Consider the following 19,753-nt stretch of genomic DNA (forward strand, 5'->3'; position numbering starts at 1 on the left):
AAGTGGGCAAAGGAAAGCAATTATCTATTTGTAGATTATGCTTGCAAAACTAGCTGTGAAAAGTAAATGTTCCTTGTTTGAGTTAATCTATTTTTTTTAAAAAAAGAGGGAGACAATACACAAGTAGTGTTTTGCATCAAAGCCTGTGAATTTACGAAAACTTATATGTGCAACATTAAACATACAAAAACTAATACATCTTAACTCTAATTGTAATGATGGAAAACTCAGAAGTGCTTCTGAAAATAACTACAGCATTGGGAATAATGCTTTTATTTTCTGTCTCATATATTAATAACGTACCATTCAAGAGTGTATAGGAAAGAACATTAAAAAGTGCCGTTACTGTGATTAAAGTCTGACACACAAATCTCCTTGAAATGATGGCTGACAAGATTTCAATTATAAACCTATAATTTCAAACAGTGGGATATTTGTAGTAATGTCAGCAGTGATAGAAGTCCATTACTATTCTTCAAAACATGAAAGCTGACTATTCAGTTTTTAGAATTTATATAATTATAACAAATATAAAATAAGTAATTTTTTGTACCCTAGAGATTTCCATTCTTGCATGCACTATAGATATTATAAAAACAATGGAAAAAAATAAAAGTTGGCACGCACAGCTGGGAATATTCTTTTATGCTGCCTATCCTGATTTTAATGATTTATTTTCAACTCATTATGTTTTTTTTTTTTATGAATTTGGAACTCTATAAAGAAACTGAGACAGGCTCATTTCCAAAAGAACATTGTAATGGCAAGAACAGAGATGTATAAGAATCTTGGTAAGACCTCAAAAAAAGAAATGCAGAAAACTTCAATCACTGGGAAAATTGGAACTATTTACAAGTACCACCTAATGTTTTAAATGGTGCATAACAGATTTCTGTTTGTAATCCAGAACATCATTCTATTGGCAAAACCAATTCTTCCTCCTTTTCCCAGATCCCTCAAATGTGCTCCACGTGAGATGGTCCGAGCAGGTTCAGACAGGATGTCAGATGATGTGGAATTCCACAGAATAATATTCAGAGGACTTTCTTTCATTATAAACACGTATCTAATCAACAATTGCAATCTTGCAGCTGCTTGCATTTTTAATATCAAAGTACAATATGAGCATATTAATTATGCTCTGAATCTGAGAATAAGGGTAGCTTCTGTCGGCTTTACTTTTATTTTGCTGACATTTTAAAACACGTTTTCCTTGGAAAGTTTTTTTAAAAAGCATTTGCGCGATGGCAATTTTTTAAGATTTATTTATGAATCCAATCAGAAAACTGTTTCTCCAGGATTACCTTGCAAAATTGATCACAAGCCTAATCTGCTTGCGTACTATGATGCAATTCAACATGACTGGCAGGACCTCTACTCATTCCTGGGTAGTACCACCCCTTTTCTCAATCTCGTCCACACGGATCATCTATCTTCTGTAATAGATTTTGAAAGCACAAACCAAATTTTACTCTAATCTTTGTATTTCATTTTAGGCATTTTGTGATCCTGGCACTGTATTTCCTATTTTCCACGTATAACTTTAGTAATTTTTCTTTTCGAAGTCCATATTTTAAAATCGTATTTTGTCTGCACTTCACAGAACAAACGTGTCAATTATTTTTCAACCACTGCAGAAATTGAAGTTTTGCAAGAACATTTTGATATCAAAAATTACTTGTTTGTGACGATGACCGGTTATATAAATTTGACAAATACAGTGCATTCAGAAAGTATTCAGACCCCCTTCACTTTGGTCATTTTTGTTATGCTGCAGCCTTATTCTACGGTTGTTAAAATCCATTTTTTTTCTCATTAATCTACACTCAGTACCCCACAATGACAAAGTGAAAACAGAACTTTAGAAATGCCTGTAAATTTATTTTTAAAACTGGCATATCACATTGGCATAATCATTCAGATCCTTTGCAACAACACTTGAAATTGAGCTCAGGGGCCTCCCATTTCTCTTGATTGTTGCTGACATGTTTCTACGCCTTGATTGGAGTCCATCTGTAATAAATTAAATTGGACATGATTTGGAAAGGCACACACCTCTCTATAGAAGGCCTCACAGCTGACAGGGCATACATACTGTAGCAGAGCAAAAGCCATGAGGTCAAAGGAACTGCCTGCAGAGTCAGAGACAGGATTATTGCAAGGCACAGATCTGGGGAAGGCTACAATAACATTTCTGCTGCACTGAAGGTTCCTAAGACAGGGGCCTCCATCATTCTCAAATGGAAGAGGTTTGACACAACCAGGACTCTTCCAAGAACTGGTCGCCTGGTCAAACTGAGCAATCATGGAGAAGGGCCATAGTAAGAGAGGTGACCAAAAACCCAATAGCCACTCTGACTTGAGCTCCAGAGAGCCTGTGTGGAGATGGGACAGAGTTCCAGAAGGACAACCATCACTGCAGCCCTCCACCGATCTGGGCTTTATGACAGAGTTGGCTAGATGGGAGCCTCTCCTCAGTACAAAACACATGAAAGCCCACTTACGAGTTTACAAAAAAGCACCCGAAAGACCCTGACAGTAAGCAGCAAGATTCTCTGGTGAAACCAAGATTGAACTGTTAGGCCTCGATTCTAAATGTTATGTCTGGAGGAAGCCAGGCACAGCACATCAGCTGCCCAATATCCTCCCAACAGTGAATTATGGCGGTGGCAGCATCATGCTGTGGGGGTGTTTTTCAGCAGCAGGGACTGGGAAACTGGTCAGGGTTGAGGGAAAGGTGAATGGAGCAAAGTACAAGGATATCCTCAATGAAAACCTGTTCCACAGGACTCAGACTGGGCCGAAGGTTTACTTTCCAACATGACAATGATCCTAAGCACACAACCAAGACAACACAGGAGTGGCTTAGGGATAACTCCGAATGTCCTAGAGTGACCCAGCCAGAGCCCTGATTTGAGCCCTATTGAACATCTCTGGAGGGACTGGAAAATGGCTGCCACTTATGGTCGCCATTCAATCTGACTGAACTTGAGAGGATTTACAAAGAAGATTGGCAAAGCTTGTCGCATCATAACCAAAAAGACTCAAGGCTGTAATCGCCGCCAAAGGTGCTTCAACAAAGTACTGAGTGAAGGGTCTGAATACTTATGCCAAAGTGATATTTCAGTTTTTTTCTTTTTAATAAATTTACAGACATTTCTAAAATTCTGTTTTCACTTTGTCATTATGGGGTGCTGAGTGTAGATTAATGAGAAAAAAATGAATTTCAACAACTGTAGAATCAGGCTGCAGCATAACAAAATTTACAAAAGTGAAGGGAATCTGAATACTTTCTGAATGCACTGTAAATGAATAAATGTAGCATTAGAAAAAAAAGTTTCTACTATTTGATGTAGATTCAGCTTTATTACTTTCTGCTACAGCTTGAAAAATATATACTTTTCCTCAACTGTGAAATGGTACATTTATAGCTTTCTCAGATATTTTTGGCTTTATTTGAAGACTTTTAAAAAGAAGCAATGGCTCTATAAATCTATGTACTTTATTGGGTGATGGAAGAGGATTTTAAGCAGAATACGATCTGAAGAGAAACCAGAGTATACATAATAATATTTTTATTTTCCAAAGTGGATATGAAAAAGTGTATACCTTTTGAGGAAAAAAAGAGCATTTTTTTTTTTCATGAAAGTGCTTTCACACTGTGACAACCAGAAAAATTACAATTGGGCATTTTCTAAAATAAAGGTGTGGCAGTTTGCAAGCTGAAAAAAAGGCTGACAGTAATTTTTAAGAGATTATTGGTTACTACAGACAACTAATTGTCCAATTTATAGGGAAAATCAATTAATACATCTAGAATTATTCTTAGGGAATCTTACATTTAATGAGAAGTTTCTGGGAATAAATATTTAAATTACCTACAGATTATCTTGGAAAGTATGCCCTGCAACTCTTGAATTTTACAGTCAATGTAAAAAACACACTTTATTGTTCTGATGCTAAGTAAATGTTTTATCTTGAAATAATGGATATTTACCCACTTGTGAACCACTTAGGTAGAATGGTTTAATAATGACAAAACTATAATTCACTTGTAATCATTACACCAAGCTCCATGGTGCTTAGAAATCTAGTGATTAACTCTGAACCCAAAGTACTATTCATGACTTTAGAGTTACCCAAAGTTCTAACTGCCCATTTTCCACTTTGGGATGAGAAACTTTTTTTTTAAAGACAGTTATCGCCATACTGCACAACTGAACACAGTTTATTGTGTTTGAAAGAAAATGTGAAAATTAATGAAAGTTATGATGAATAAGAATATGTCATTAGTACACCCTAGTGGTGTCCAAAATAATTCAGATCTGAAATGTCCCATTTTGAGTTTCCAATAGTCATTTCAACATCAGCTGAAGTATTTTGACACTGACATAGCTCAGAGCTTGGACTCTCAGAAGATCAGCATCAGAAAATGTTTTTCAGCTGGTTTTGTAACTAAAACAACTGTTTCCAATCCAAAGCACTTTGCACCACTTAAGTTCACCACGGCATATTGAAAAGGTGGACCTTATAACTGAACACTTAAAAAAAACTAATATAAGAAAAAAAAAGCTATACTACATGAGGAAAGTGGACTACTTAGAAGAAATAACACATGTCAATACAGTTTTTATAAGCAACCAGATAAGCACATCTAGAATGAACTTTTTCTTTTTCACACACAAAGAAAAAGGATTTCTGCAGAAAGCCTGATCCGTGCCAAAGCTATTATTTGTGAAGATATCTTGTGAAGAGATAGCCCGTGGAAAAAACATCACTTGAGAAGAGCATTCAAGAGCTTCTTCAATTCTAATCTTAGGGTTGCAAATGAAATTAAATTCATTTTACCCATTGTGCTTGGATCCTGCGTAAGTACAATAAACACGCTCAGAATTTCTCACACTGACACAGAAGGTAAGAACTGCTGTTTTGAGATTGCCTGTTGGAACTTGCTCTTTGCTCTTTAGGGCAGCTCTGTTGACAAGAGTTATTTTTATGCTTCAATCACACACCATTAGACAGAAATACATGATTATGGATAAAAATTATTTCTTCCAAGGACCATTAGTGGTCAGGAGGGGAAGTCCACTGTGGTCATAGGTGACTATGGAAGAATCTGAAATAATGGAAAGAAATCATCCTGCCCTTCTCCCAACTTCAGACATAATTTACATCATTTTCTAGACTTTGCAGAAAAGCTTTTGAGCAACCAAAACCCATACCGCAATCAAGGCTTTGAAGACCCAGTATTAGATGTTATATTTATGTCAGCGCTTCTCAATATCAGCAACTTTTAAAATGTGTGGACTTCAACCCCCAGAATTCCCTGTGCTGGCTTGATAATTCTGGGAACTGAAGCCCAAACATCTAAAAGTTATTTGAGACTGAAAGATGCTGAAATAAGTTGTCCCATTTCCTTTCAAGCTTTAATACGTAGCTTCCATCTTTCCTGAAAGGTAAGACCTCATCTGAAAATTAGCTTCAGAAGAAATTAGTAATAATAGTAATAACAGAACTAGTAGTAAGTAATATCATCATCATCATCAACATTCTTATAACTATGTAAGCGCTTGCATTCCTGTAAGGCATGGAGTTAAGAGCACTGTCCAGTAAAACAAAGACTATAATTCCACAAACATACAGACATCAAATACCCGTTTCTATAACACCACGATTTTTCTTCCTTTTACATACAAAAGCATTTTTAAATGATCTGAAATCCATGTTGATCATTTTTAGTCCCATTCATTTCACAGGTATACATGAGTGTGAGAAATCAATTGCTGCCAACTGGAAATATGGTACTTATTATTGACAACTAATTATATGAAGTACATGACCTGTGTACTTTAACCCTATGTAATATTTTTCAACTCCAAATAGCGAGTAAAAAGCATCTGGTAAATGAGCACAATCTAGTACAGCAATTTGATAAAGAAATCGCACATTTCAAAACAGATACTGTACTGAAAAGCGGTGACATTATCTTACTATCCTCATTCTTACTTTAGAATCAGCATGTCCATGCAAACAACAAATAACCTCACATTTATGAGCAGCAGAATTTTTTTTTAAAATGAGGGCATCAATGCTTATTCCACATAGGAGCTGCAATTGGCCCCTGTGGAGACCTTTCAACAACAACAAACTCATCAGGGTTGCCAACTGCTTGGTAGTGGATTAACAAATCCTGAATAGCGCGTTCTTCAATCTGAAATGAGAGGGGAGAAAAGGAAGGGAGAAAATCTCAGGTATCTGGCAAAAATTGGAATAAGAGCAAAAACTCACAGGGCAAAGTACACAGGGCAGTGACTAGATCTTTCATACACACTAAAATGTTTAATGGGATAAATCACAGCTTATTACTTTCAATTATGGATTCTGGATTCCACAGTTAGAAGAGCAATCCATAAGGTTTTAGCAAAACACAAGGGAAGCAGCCATCAATTATATCCTGCTATGCTACTAAAACCACGATAATTTAGTGTAATCTAGGTGTAAAATGCTTAAACTGAAGTTTAAATAAACGAATTGCAGCCTAAAACCTTAAGAATATTGTACTATATGGCATTTTTAGAAACACCACTAAGGCTCCTTGGAACCCCAAAAGAAGGAAGAGGTGAAAAGAAGGCAAGAAACAGACTTTCGTATAGGGCATAATTCTGACTTTTATTACTCTTTACCTGGATCAAAGCTAAAGGTTTTTCTCTACTTCGTATAAGAGCAGCTTCTTGCTGAAGTTCTTCCTCTACAATTTCTGCAAATGTCATAGGCAATGCTGCAGCCGGGTTTCTTAAGGGTGATGCTAACCAAGGACTGCAAGATAAGTTACAAATAATAAAGCATCACATTTTTACAATATGTACTTTTGTACATATATATTTGCAGTATAAATTTAACTTACTTCTGATTTTCTGATGGTGTTGGTTCACAAGAATAGTCACTTTCTGCTCCAAGAGCAATGGTGTTTTCGTACCTGCCAACAAAAATAAGTACAAGAATTTTTAGAGAGCCATGGTGGCGCAGTGGTTAGAATGCAGTATTGCAGGCTAATTCTGCTGACTAAGAGCAATTCAATCCTGACCAACTCAAGGTTGACTCAGCCTTCCATCCTTCTGAGGTCGGTAAAATGAGGACCCAGATTGTTGGGAGGCAATATGCTGACTCTGTAAATTTCCTAGAGGGGGCTGTAAAAGCACTGTGAAGCGGTATACAAGTGCTATTGCCATTGCTAATACCAAGTGTTCTTTAAGGTACAAAAGGCCAGAACACAGAGCCCAAATAACTTGTATAAATGCAGCACTCTTGTCTTTCACACAGTAAATGTTGTGACCACATAATCTTTATTCAGCAGGTAGGTACTAAAATGTTTCAATCAACACTTCCGTGAAGACATAAACAGCCACTGCAGCGTTGGGATTCACTAGTAGAGAATATGAGTCAGAGGAATGGTATTTTAAGGAGAAAAAATGGTTGAGTAAAATAGAACAGTACTTCAGCTCAGGATGGTTGTTTTGACAGGACTGGAATTGGCAAACATTCCTTTGGTTATGGTAGAGTGGCATATATCTAGACTTTAAAACTAGACTGCACATCAGGAGGAAAAAATAAGAGACATTCCGTTCATCTGCATCAAGTAAAATGTTTTGCAGTCCCAAAAGGATGATCTGTCGGTCATATTGCCTTACCCAGGGACAATGGATGAAGGTTATAATGTAGCCTCCTAATCTTCCTTTGATATGATGCCATCAACTTTTGGGGGGAGGGAGGAACAGGTACAGCTAGCAGCAGAAGGGCAACTTTTAATCATTTCAGTGCGTTGGAGGTAAGAACAGTTTGCTTCCCATTCCCATCATTATAACTTCCCAAAACTTTAAAACGGCTGACGGTGACCCAATTAAGAAAGATTTCAGTCTTTGGAATATTAGATCATGAATAGTAGGAAAGAATGCAGGAGGCACCCCAGCAGCCTGCTGCTCTCACCCTTCCGTTTTGAGGAAACAGAAGTCATGAAAAGTCATACTGAAATTTGACTATTTTGTCACTGAATTTTGGCAGCCTAATTTCATGCTGGACGGCCACCAAATGGCCATCACATCCTTACAGAATGTACACCAAAGTAAAATAATACTTCTTTACTGACCTCTTTTATCCTTGCATGTATTTCTCAGAAAGGTATTTTATCAGAAATGGCAACACAATTTAAATCTTTCTCACCTCAAACATTTTTGAGCTGGTACATTCTCCATCACGTTAGCACAATTGGCACCAACTACTTTTTTCTCTTCTAACAGAAGATCTCTGAATGATTTTGGCAAAGCAGAATGCAGTGAGGAAGCCCTAAAGTAAAATAAACCAAATCTTACTACGCTGCATTTACTGATAATCCTAGTGCAATTCTTCCACCAACTAACTTTTCTATAGGTTGAAATGAACCTCTCAAAAGAATGAATCTTCATAATTGCTGTCCTAGAACATTACTTTTCTGTATTCGCTACTTCCGCGTTCAATCAGTACAATGCATTGAGGAATCTGCTTTTGCTAGAAACTCTAAAATCATTCAATTAAGGGTAAGTAATGCCTTTGGAGGGGGGCCTTTAACATAATCAATGAAAATCACAAAATAATATCATACACTGAAAGATATTATCAGTAGGCTGCATGGATGATGCGTTCCCTCAGGACACCACTATAGGACATTGCACGCCATCACTCTGCTGCACACCCAATTACCACAGTTCTGTTTTACGTCTAAGGATATTTACCCATGTAGTATGGCTGTATTACTCTTATCTATCTCATCTTCTCTTATTGGTATGATTATATACTTTATTGTTTGTATGGATACTGAGAGCTTATAAACCGGAAACAAATTCCTTGTGTATCCAATCACAGTTGGCCAGTAAGTATTCTACTCTATCAGTAATCCGTCTGAACCTAATATAGCTTGCTAAATTTATAGCTCAACTACACTAAATTATATGACCAAAACCAAAAATAAGTTGTAAGGGACACACAAAGTAATTAACAGTGACTAGTCTCCCCTTCTAAACTGACTTTCCTTCTTGAAGCGTGGGTTGAAAATAGCTGAAGTAGGGCTTATTTTAAGGAAACTATTTGAACAATTCTGTTACCTTAAAATAGGGGTGAGCACAAATATATGATGGCCTTATAAAGTTTTCCTTTCTACTATCACAACAAAAAAACCATTGCACCATTTTTTTCTCTGTTAGACACAAAATGCTCTCCCTCTCAACAAGGTATTTCTTCTTTTCAGGCGTTGGAGTAATTGGGATGTTGTGGTCTGCACCTCCATTAAGTTTCAACATTCTAGATGAAGAAACACGCTTACAACGTTAATGTACCGTGAGTATTGCAAGCCTCCTCATGGCCTGAGTTAGGCAAAGGAGGAGGTTTTTCAATTAAAGCCACCGAAGGTCTTAAGCATAATATGAGAAATAAACAATACTCAGAGATGAGAACCTGCTAAACCTGTTAACTGAGGGGGAAAAAACCTGACCATCTGGCACTTAGGAAAGTAACAGCATAATGTATCCTGCCAGGAAGAAGTCGCATCTCCCAAATAGATAAATTGTTATGTTCTTTCACCAGAGATGTATATGCACACATACACACATATTTGGAAATTATACTTAAATCCATTTCCGAATGGAAAGATTAGTCTCTGTTCTTTTAGTGTTCTTCCACGTTTCACTCTTAACAATAATCTCTACATATTTTATTTAATTAATCTTCAAAGAACAATATGAATCCCTGATTCCACAAAACCGTGAAACTGGACATTATTTTTGGCAAGAAAAATGCAAGTACGTTTTAAGGTAGCCTGAATCTCCATGTCAACCCCCCCAAAAAAAAGAATTCCAAAAGGTCCCACACGTGTTGTCTCGCCAGAAGACCTGCTGGATTTCCAAGACAAGTATCTTGTTTCATTGCAAAACAACGCTTCAAGAGAATGCCATATATGTGCAAGCACAGAGATCTCAATGCCAAATGCCATGTTCGTTTTTAAAAATTAGAGTTATGCCATATCAACGTATCTCAATGTTAAGTACATCTCCGTTTTTCTCACTATTAATATTCAGTGAATACTTGATTTACTAATACTATTTACTGATACAAAAACATAAACAAACTAAGCCTAAGATATTAGTTTTACTTGGAAACCTTAAAGACAAAGATAAATACAGTTATTCAATGAATCATGTGCATACACGAGTCTACAAATGACTCTATAAACTTTTAAAATAAAGATTTTGTACTTCCTTTGGACATAGTCATGTTCTTGGTCCAACTACCCAATATTTCCAAAGAACACCCCCTGTAGTGATACTTCATGGTCTAAAGGAGTTTCTTTTCCTATCTAGAGATGCTAGGGATGAATCAAAAATTGTCCTTCCCATACATGAGTCTGAAACAAAACTGAAATGACCCCAATAAGCAGTAATCTATAAAAATAAGAAGGCTCATACCACACAGTTGCTGATTTTGTAGTTTTGGGAGCTGCAGATAGCACAACTACATCTGGCACAATCTCTGGGTTGTTATCCTTAGCAGCCAGAGCCATCAGTTTCTTTTGCTTCTGAGAAAGTTTATTTCCATGAGAAGTCGCTCTACTAAAATTAGACACAGAAATGTAACATTATGTTACTAAAGTTTATCAAACAGAACTATCCAAAGACTATTAGTCACAAAACTAATGGATTATACATTGTGAATTTACAAAATTATTTGCTATTGTTGTCTAAATTCATAATTAGAATAGCAGTTTTAAAAAGAAATGTTCCTAATTGTGATTATGTATCTATATAATGACCCATGTTTACAACACAAATTCTGCATTACTAATGCTAATTTTTAATCCAAAACTGAAACTTCAGAAACATTGTTTGTAACAAAGTTGTGCTTTTTTTAAAAAAAAAAGATACCCAACAAATTAGGACTTTAATACTCATACTACTCAATACAAATGGATTGTATTGCACTCTTTTTTACTAACCATGAATTTATTTTTGGCATGCCTTCACATTTCTGCAAATTTTCTTCACTTTCCATAATAGTTCTTAAATCAACAGCAGGAGGACTGGCAGGACTGAATAAAAAAAAAAATACAAATTGTTCACTTTTTAAGATATCTATTTTTACTTACATTCCAGTTGCCAAACACCATTGTAGCCTTCTATATGTAACCGGATGTATAATTTATGTCTACCTCCTCAATTATGGCAAACCTCAAATAGAATGTTTTCGAATGAACGCTTTATTTATATATATTTTTCAGGAAACATATACACCAAGGATACTTTTAGATCCACTAACAAGACTCGGTAAAATATTTAAGATAGAATTTTAGGAAGCATGTATGGTTATTTTTCTTTTAAAAACTATCATGAATTAATTATTACAGATGGAAAATTTGGAACTGCAACCAAACATAATTAGGCTTGCAAGAGTGCTCACTGAAAGGTAGAAATTAGCAGGCTATGCAGAAATACATTTAATGTTTTGTGCAGAATGATCACAAACTAGCCGTAAAGTCAGGTGATTTCATTCTTCAAAAATTATTTTGATGAAGGCCCCGAATTTTAATGGAGAGGGAAGTTCACATTCCACAGAGGACAGAATTTGACAAAGGCAGAAACACAGAGAAAATGTATACCTAAAAGAGCTGGCAACCCAGTTGGAAGGACTCACATAGGTGCTTTTGTTACTAGGAATACTCTGTGGAAGAGAATGTTTTTGCACTGATGATCCATGACAGATTTTTATTTCTTTATTGGCAGGAGAAACAAATGTATTTGAAATATCCATTTTCTCTTTCACCTGTAGTCAAAACATACAGCCATTACATTGTTACAGAAAAGGAACCTTATGAAGTTTTCAGATAATAGAGTTCAATCTATTTTGGCTGAAGTCTACAAAAGCAACTACTCTCTCTCTCTCTCTCTCTCTCTCTCTCTCTCTCTCTCTCTCATTTTAAAAGCTAGTTCTCGTGTCACACTGCAACGCTTTTAACATGCTTCATCTTGGGAAATTCACCTGGACAAACCCTACTGACTTTTGTGCCACTTTCTCAACTGATTTTTATTTCTCTTAAATGATTTATATGGCTACCCATGTCACAATGATGATTCTGGGAAGCCCATGAAAATTGAAGCATGAACCATGGCAATTCAATGATTGCATTCTCCAAGAAGTTTGGAAAGGAGGACTGTTTTGGCCTGATGTGCTCTAGGAGCTTTTTTTTTTTTTTTTTTTAAACAAGTGTTTTGACACGCAACACTCCAGGAGTTTTTGCAAAGGGGCTTTTTGCTGTTCTGCCACTCAGGCATCATTTTTATTTGTATTATTTTTTATGCAACTGAACCCAACCCTGATCATTCCAGCAGTCAGGCAGGGTACACCCGGCAATTAATGAGAGCTCTAAAATGGCAAAAGTGCAGGGCAATAGGGATCTCAAAAGGGCAGGCTGGCAAAAGAGACTGGGATTGGGCTGGAGCAGCTGCAGCTTCCTAGGATGTGGCAGCTTCCCCTAGAGCCCCATGGTTCTGGGTCTGCTTGCTGCCCTGCAAGGCTGGGTCCAGAGTGGCCCAAAGGCAGAGATGGGGGGGGAGATAGACAGTTGGGGGGAACTGGAATGCCTCTGCAGTTTAAGTGCAGGTGAGTTGCCAGGGGCCCCTACATTTCGATAACATAACCACATAACTTTGGGCACATGCTGTATGCCCATTTTTCAGCACTTTCACAATTTCAACAGTTGCTGAACAAATGGTCATGAATCAAGGACTACCTGTAAATTATTCTGCACCAAACAAAACGTCACTTTTATGTGGTACAGTATTTTGCAGATTACAAAGCCACAATCCGTAGTAGAGGGTTAACATCTGCAGAATTCAGGAAACAGCCCCACATAAATGAAATACCCATAAACCGCCAACGCCCAATCGACAGGACATGGCAGTTTAGATAAGAAAGCATCTCCCCTTAGTCATTTAACCATTGGGTAGGGCTATTCTGTCTCTAAAAAGCTTATTAAAGTTTATGCTGTGTTTAATATATGTCAGTATTAAGGAAAAACAATCAGCAAAGACAAACCTCAGTTTTATCCGTAGGGAGACCTGCTGTGAAATCAGGAGACTGCAAATCTCTGGGACTGTTCACTCCCACAGAACTGCCTTCAGAATCAGATGTCAGCATCTCAGGAAGGGATTCAGTAGAATTAGCTTTATCCAGTTTCAATATTCCTACATGAACTGGAGGGGGGGGGAGGGAAATACACAATTATCTTGGGACAAATCAGAAATGTCCAGGGAAGCAAAACTACTGATACTGCATTCTGCTATCTGGAGAATGGATCACTATGCCGTACAACAATGTTCCTGAAGCTCAGCAACTTTTAAGATGTGTGGATTCAGTTCCCAGAATTCCCTTGTCAGTTGGGGATGAAAAATCAAGTTGCTGAGATCCAGAAAGACTGCTCTAGCCGTCAGATTGCCTGCTTGAGTTCATAGAGAAAGGGATTGCCCCAAATCCCCTGTTTCAAACATGCAGTCTTCAGGATCCACTCTTTTATGCCCAATTGTCAAGACTCCCATTGCGTCACATTGTCACTTCTGAGGAACAAGGTGGCAATGGTTTTTCTTCTTTGCTGCGGAGTTGGAATACAAGAATGTGTGACCTCTTAAATACAAATTACGCTATTTCGAGGAAACATTTTGAAACAGCATTGCTTCACGCATGGAATGGTTTTCTGAGTAATTGAAACACCTCTTTCAAATTTTCAGTTCAAGATTGCACGCCTCAGTGATGTGTGTTATAATAAGTTGCTTGCATGAAAAAAAAAGATTGGTACATTTTCTTCTTACAGAATAAATTTATCATTTGGAAAATGTAACACAATCTTCCTTTTAATTTTCCTTTAGTAAGGTTAGGAGGGCTACAACCCATTTAATTTCCAATTAAGAATGTAGCAAAAAATAGTATTGTTTCTACATAGTCACTATTTTTTACACACATTACATTTAATAGTATTTATTTCACACAATTCAAAAATGTTACTTTGAAATGTTACTTTAAAACTACACAAAAATGACATGAAGAAAATAAGTAATCTGCTACGTGCAGGACGCTAAATATACTTTTTATTACAGGGAATTCTAAAATGCTCAACTATTTAACTCTAAAATGCTCAACTATTTAACCAATGTAAGCTAATTCTATGTGACTGATACAGGCAGAAATGCACCCATTTTAATTAAGTAATCATTACATAATTAAGGAAGTGTTAATTTTATTTTTTAAAAAACCCTTCTTAAAATATAAGGGTAGATTATACTGGAAAGTGATGAGGTTTTTAGTTCTTTACTGTTGTCAAACGAGAGATATTTATGCATATCCTTGATGTAACCATCAAGATCAATGAGGCTTGAAGTAGTCACTTTGGATAGTGAGATGGGCAGCATATAAATTTATTTATTTATTTATGCATTACTTCAAAATAGTTCTTAGCTTAAACCTGAATGAAATTGAAACTCAAAGACTGAAAACCTCTGGAGTTCAAATCTATATTCACCATTTCTTCAGCTGTATGTTTAATCAGCAAGTTTATATTTTAATAAGTCTTGTCTTAATTATATTGTTATAATAAGTAAACATTATAACTAGAGTATGCATTCATTAAGAGGAACAATGTGTATTTACATGTAACATAGTTACTAAATCGTATCATGCAATTCTTGTGTGTTTGGGTATTTTTATTGTAATTTTTCAGATGACTCTATCATTCTGATCCTCTCTCTTTACTGAGATATCTGCAAACTGCAGCCACCTCCCAGTATTGTGATCAACTTTACAGAAAAGAAACTTCATTGTTTAAATTTCACAAGACGTTGTAGTATTTTTCATTTTACAATCTCCTTTTGTGTGATCTCTCCAGGGACTAATGGCAGTAAACTCTTGTGCATAATGTTATAGGGGGAAAAAAGCACTGTGGTTATTGGGATATGTATTAACTTGCTTCAGCAAAAAAAATAAATTTTAATTTTACCTCCTTGAATGAATGTAAAGGGAAGATATATATAAAAGGGAAGGTATATATAAAAGATATATATAAAAGTTAACATGAATCTTGCTTCAAATAATTAAAACGATGGCATCTTTTTCTGGTGTTCTAAAAACTGTCTCCAGTTCTCTGGAATTACCAACAAAGTGAAGTGGCTGTGCATGTATAGCTTTTAAAGCGGCTACACAAGATGTGAAAAGGACACAGCTCCTGTAATGATTGAAAGAAAGCTACTTCATTTGTGCTATTGTGCATTGTGAAACATCTCTTACACACTCTTTCTACAAATCTAGCACGCAATACTCTTCATTTATGAAGTAACTGAACATTGGGATACATCAAATTCCGAAGTTAATTCTAGCACTACAAAAAACCCCCAGCCATTGTAAGCCATATGTTAAAAGTTCATGCTTTATAGTCATGCCATTATGCAGGAAGTTACCTAAAATCGCTCTTTTAAAAAAATAGATTAGCCCTACTTTTTGCCACTAACCTGTAGGTGGATTCTGTATAATATCTGACAGATTATACCCTCCTGAACTGTCGGAACGTCTTCGAGGTTTCTTTTTAGCCTTTGCTTTAGCTTTCTTGAGGAGTGCTTCTCTAATTTAAAAAAAAACAACAACCAATATTGATTTCCATCTCACTAATTCCTTCAAAGTAATTAAAGTGATCATTGGTACCCTGTAATCTCTAGGCAACAGGCAGACTCCTAATCCTTTTACAGACAATATGTTGAAATTCAGTGGCATGGTTTCCCATTATATTGAGAAAGGAAGCAGATAACAGTTGTAGTAATTCTCCTTAACACAGCAAACGCTCAGTGGAAAACACCCCTCTCTATAGGGAAGAACTCCACTCATTTTGCGTCACTGCCCATCAACTGTGGTAGATAGCCCCAGCCATCAAAGAAAGACCTAAAATATTATTATTCAGTGTTATTCAAACTTGGCACCTTTATGTGTATGGCAACTTCCAGAATTTCCCAGCCAGATGCATCACACATCTTAAAGTTGCCATTTTCAAAAAAAAACCCCTGATTTAAAATGTCCTTCCCTCTTAATGGAGCTTCCCAGATTAAAATTTCTCCAAATTCGAGATCAATGGTTTTCTAGCTCAATTTAGAAAAGCTTTTAATTCCGTTCCAAGGTTCCTTTAGTACTCTGCAATTTACCTTGTACCATAACGCTGAAGTGGGCTTACTACTCATAGTACAGGCCAACTAGGCTCAACACCTGAACATTGAAGTTGCCTAACCTCTTCTCTTCTTCTTGTTTAGCTCGAACCAAGACCATGGAAATTACAGCAGCCATTTATAGTACTCAAGAAGCATCAAAGAAAATCTTCTAAGAGAAGAGTACACAACTCTCAGCTGTTTGAAGGCTGGACCAGACTTTCTGCAGCACGGCAAGCACCCTTCAATGTTTTCAAGAGTGAAATTGGTGCTTTAAGGCATTACAAAGCTCTGAATACACATTGTGCCTCCTTTGCCCCTCCCCCATCAATAAAATGGGCCCTGTTCTTTGAGCCTATTGCCTGGGGAGGGAAGATGGGGGGGGGGCTCTGAAGTCTGGCAGTCCCGCTTTATTAAGAAAGATATTTAATTCCATTCCAAATGTATGACTGTTTCTTAAATATTAGAGCTGTATGGAGTGGCAGTACTTCAGAGCCCTCTGGACGGTCTTCTCTGGAGTGAATGCAGGACTCAAAATCCTGCAATCTAAACGTCAAAGTGTGCCCCTTTGCTCGGATATTGCATTTCAGCAGAAATGATTTTATACATGTGCAAAAGACCGAAGGCCAACGCAGCAGCAGCCCCTCCAGAGTAGCAGCTCTGAGACTCTGCTACAAGGCATGGAGCTACAAAGCTTTGAATACACATTGTGCCTCCTTTGCCCCTCCCCCATCAATAAAATGGGCCCTGTTCTTTGAGCCTGTTGCCTGGGGGGGGGAAGATGGGGGGGGGCTCTGAAGTCTGGCAGTCCCGCTTTATTAAGAAAGATATTTAATTCCATTCCAAATATGTGACTGTTTCTTAAATATTAGAGCTGTAGCAGCCCCTCCAGAGTAGCAGCTCTGAGACTCTGCTATAATTAAAGGCTACTTCCATCCGAAGAATGAAGCGCTTCCTTCAGAAGAATTCAGAAGAATACTTCGATCAGAAGGAAAAGAATTCTCACTGCAAAGCTTGCTCTGTGTTCCGCTCCTCTTTTAGGAAGACAAAGGTTTCTCCTTCCTCAGGCTCCAGAGAACTAATATCAGGACCATCTTGGTAGGGAGTAATTACTCTGCGCTCCATAGCAGGAATCTGCAACATTGTAACATCTTTTTAATTTGAAAATTAGGAGGGGGGGGAAAAAAAAGGAAAGTATCAAATTTGTATTTGAAAAAGCTGTTAGGATGCTTAAATTCTGAAAGAAAGAAAAAAACCGTAGAGCAGGGGTTCTCAACCTTGGCAACTTTAAGACTTGTGGACTTCAACTCCCAGAATTCCTCAGCCAGCTTTGCTGGCTGAGGAATTCTGGGAGTTGAAGTCCACAAGTCTTAAAGTTGCCAAGGTTGAGAACCCCTGCCGTAGAGTTTAGAGTGCTACAATGTTCTAACAGTGTTATATAATGAATGAATGAATCTCAGAGAACAATATATAAAAAACACCTAACGCAGCCTTCTTTATCAAAAAGTAGAAAATGTTTGTGCGTTTTTACTTATATTATACAAATGCAACACTGTTTTTTGCTGCCCCGGGAATTTTAATGCAATATCAAAAGAAAACCTATATTATTCTCTAAATCAACTTTTTCTGCCAAGGAAAAAAGCAACATCGGGGATGGCCAATCTTTTCAGGATGCCCCCACTCCGATGCATTCATAAATCATTATCAAGGACAGTAAAAATTAAAAATAAATTTACCAAAATCTCAGTAACGCCAAATTTACAAGCATGAATGCTGGAATGTCATGGTATTTCTAGACCTAAAACCTGATGTAATATTGAATAGGGATATTCCAAAAGTTTCACATAAATTGCAAGCATCTTGGTTCCAACATATGTATTTCATGCTACCATCAGTTGTGCTGCTCAACTGGTTATACTATTTTTAGAGCTGCATTGCTAATCCTAAAGCTATGTTTTTTTACAAAATGAGTAACTATTTACTCTGTCAAGATTCATTAGTGCATTTCATTTTATTTGGAACATCCCACAATATCTATAATTTTAATGAAGCATGAGACTCCTATCAATGCCACTTATAACCCAAAATAAACTGGGAAGAGGATTTCGATTAAAAAAAAATAACTTCAAAATGAACCTTATCACTTAGTCTACATTCACCCAAACAGATACCGTGTTTTCCCGAAAGTAAGCCCTACCCCCAAAATAAGCCCTTAAAAATCAAGCTAGCATGGGGGCGGTGGTGTGGATCTGCCCCACGCACCCTGCACCCACTTATCTTGCAGCCAGGCCTCTCCTCGCTGGCCCACTTCTTCTGAGGTGTCTTCTGCAGCCAGGCCTGCATTTCTCAGTCACAGGCCTTTCTGGAAGGCCATTGCAACCAAGAACTGAGCTATGGATTCAATCCATAGCTCAGTTCTGCAAGACCTCTGCAGCCAAGAACCGAGCTATGGATTGAATTCATAGCTTGATACTCAGCTGCATAGACCTTCTGGAAAGGCCTGTGACTGCAAAATGCAGGCCAGAATGCAGCTGCTCCTTCGGCCCCAGAAGAAGTGGACCTGCTGGGCGGGGCTGTCAGTGCCAGAGGTGAGTAAGTCTTCCCCCCAAAATAAGACCTGGTGCTTCTTTTGGAGGCAAAAAAAAAAAAAATAAGACCCGGTCTTATTTTTGGGGAAACAAGGTACCTAGAAATTTTATTTTTCAAGTTAATTTAAATTGCGGTCTGTAGTCTGTTTTAGCTAATCAGTGCAGAACTCACCATTTTTCTGTAAGAGATAGAAAGATCTTTCAAAACTTCATCACTTAAAACATCCAGAACTCTATGACAAATTCAGATGAAATGTGATTCAGTAATTACATCCTGCTGTGCCCAGTAGTAATCAATGAAAGCTGAACATATTGATTTCTGAATATTATTTAAAATTCATTTTCTTAAAGCATAGAGTATACTAGACTTAAGTTCTAAGTGACCGGAATTTGGAAAAGAGGCATTTTGAACTTGGAACAAAACAGCACCTTGAAATGAATGCATTCCATTGGAGCAAAATTTGAAACCTGTCAGATGTTTTATTTCGCCCTCAAAATACAATTTTTGGAATGTGTATGTTCTGATATGAGGTCAGAATACTCAAATCGGCTGTTTTAACTTCAAAACTCTTCATATGTGAAAACAGAATTGGTTAAATAGCAGCATTTAAAGAAAAAAACTTTTACACCTCATGTAGGTATATATTCAAAGTGTGGGTGTTTTTATTAAATATATGGATTATGTTGTTAGTTAATATAATTCTGTTATGCCTATTTTTAGTACTTTTGTCCTGTTCCAATTAAAAAGCAAAAGAAAATCTTGCCTCTAGACCAGGGGTAGGCAACCTTGGCTCTTTTATGACTCCCAGAATTCCTGCTGAGGGGAAAGGGAGAGTTTCCAAGCTGAGCCATGCTAGCTCAGGAATTCTGGGAGTTGAAGTCCACAAGTCATAAAAGAGCCAAGTTTGCCTA

At 37.1% G+C, this 19,753-nt stretch overlaps 1 protein-coding gene across 1 annotated transcript in view; it reads right to left on the minus strand.

Annotated features, from left to right (window-relative positions):
* Positions 1 to 3,560: 3,560 nt before the first annotated feature.
* The window catches only part of IBTK (inhibitor of Bruton tyrosine kinase), a 46,036-nt gene continuing 29,843 nt past the window's right edge, over positions 3,561 to 19,753 (minus strand). The window contains exons 19-29 of the mRNA XM_039334449.1: positions 19,014 to 19,074; positions 17,260 to 17,387; positions 15,573 to 15,682; positions 13,114 to 13,271; positions 11,678 to 11,841; positions 11,018 to 11,110; positions 10,491 to 10,634; positions 8,218 to 8,340; positions 6,905 to 6,976; positions 6,684 to 6,816; positions 3,561 to 6,211 (exon numbers count right to left, since the gene is read on the minus strand). Coding sequence (XP_039190383.1) covers positions 6,086 to 6,211; positions 6,684 to 6,816; positions 6,905 to 6,976; positions 8,218 to 8,340; positions 10,491 to 10,634; positions 11,018 to 11,110; positions 11,678 to 11,841; positions 13,114 to 13,271; positions 15,573 to 15,682; positions 17,260 to 17,387; positions 19,014 to 19,074 — 1,312 coding nt within the window. The 3' untranslated portion in view covers positions 3,561 to 6,085. The remainder of the gene's footprint in view (positions 6,212 to 6,683; positions 6,817 to 6,904; positions 6,977 to 8,217; positions 8,341 to 10,490; positions 10,635 to 11,017; positions 11,111 to 11,677; positions 11,842 to 13,113; positions 13,272 to 15,572; positions 15,683 to 17,259; positions 17,388 to 19,013; positions 19,075 to 19,753) is intronic.

The sequence above is a fragment of the Crotalus tigris genome, unplaced genomic scaffold (assembly GCF_016545835.1).
Source record: "Crotalus tigris isolate CLP2741 ecotype Arizona unplaced genomic scaffold, ASM1654583v1 scf7180000017631.5181431, whole genome shotgun sequence".
Taxonomy (NCBI): Eukaryota; Metazoa; Chordata; class Lepidosauria; order Squamata; family Viperidae; genus Crotalus; species Crotalus tigris.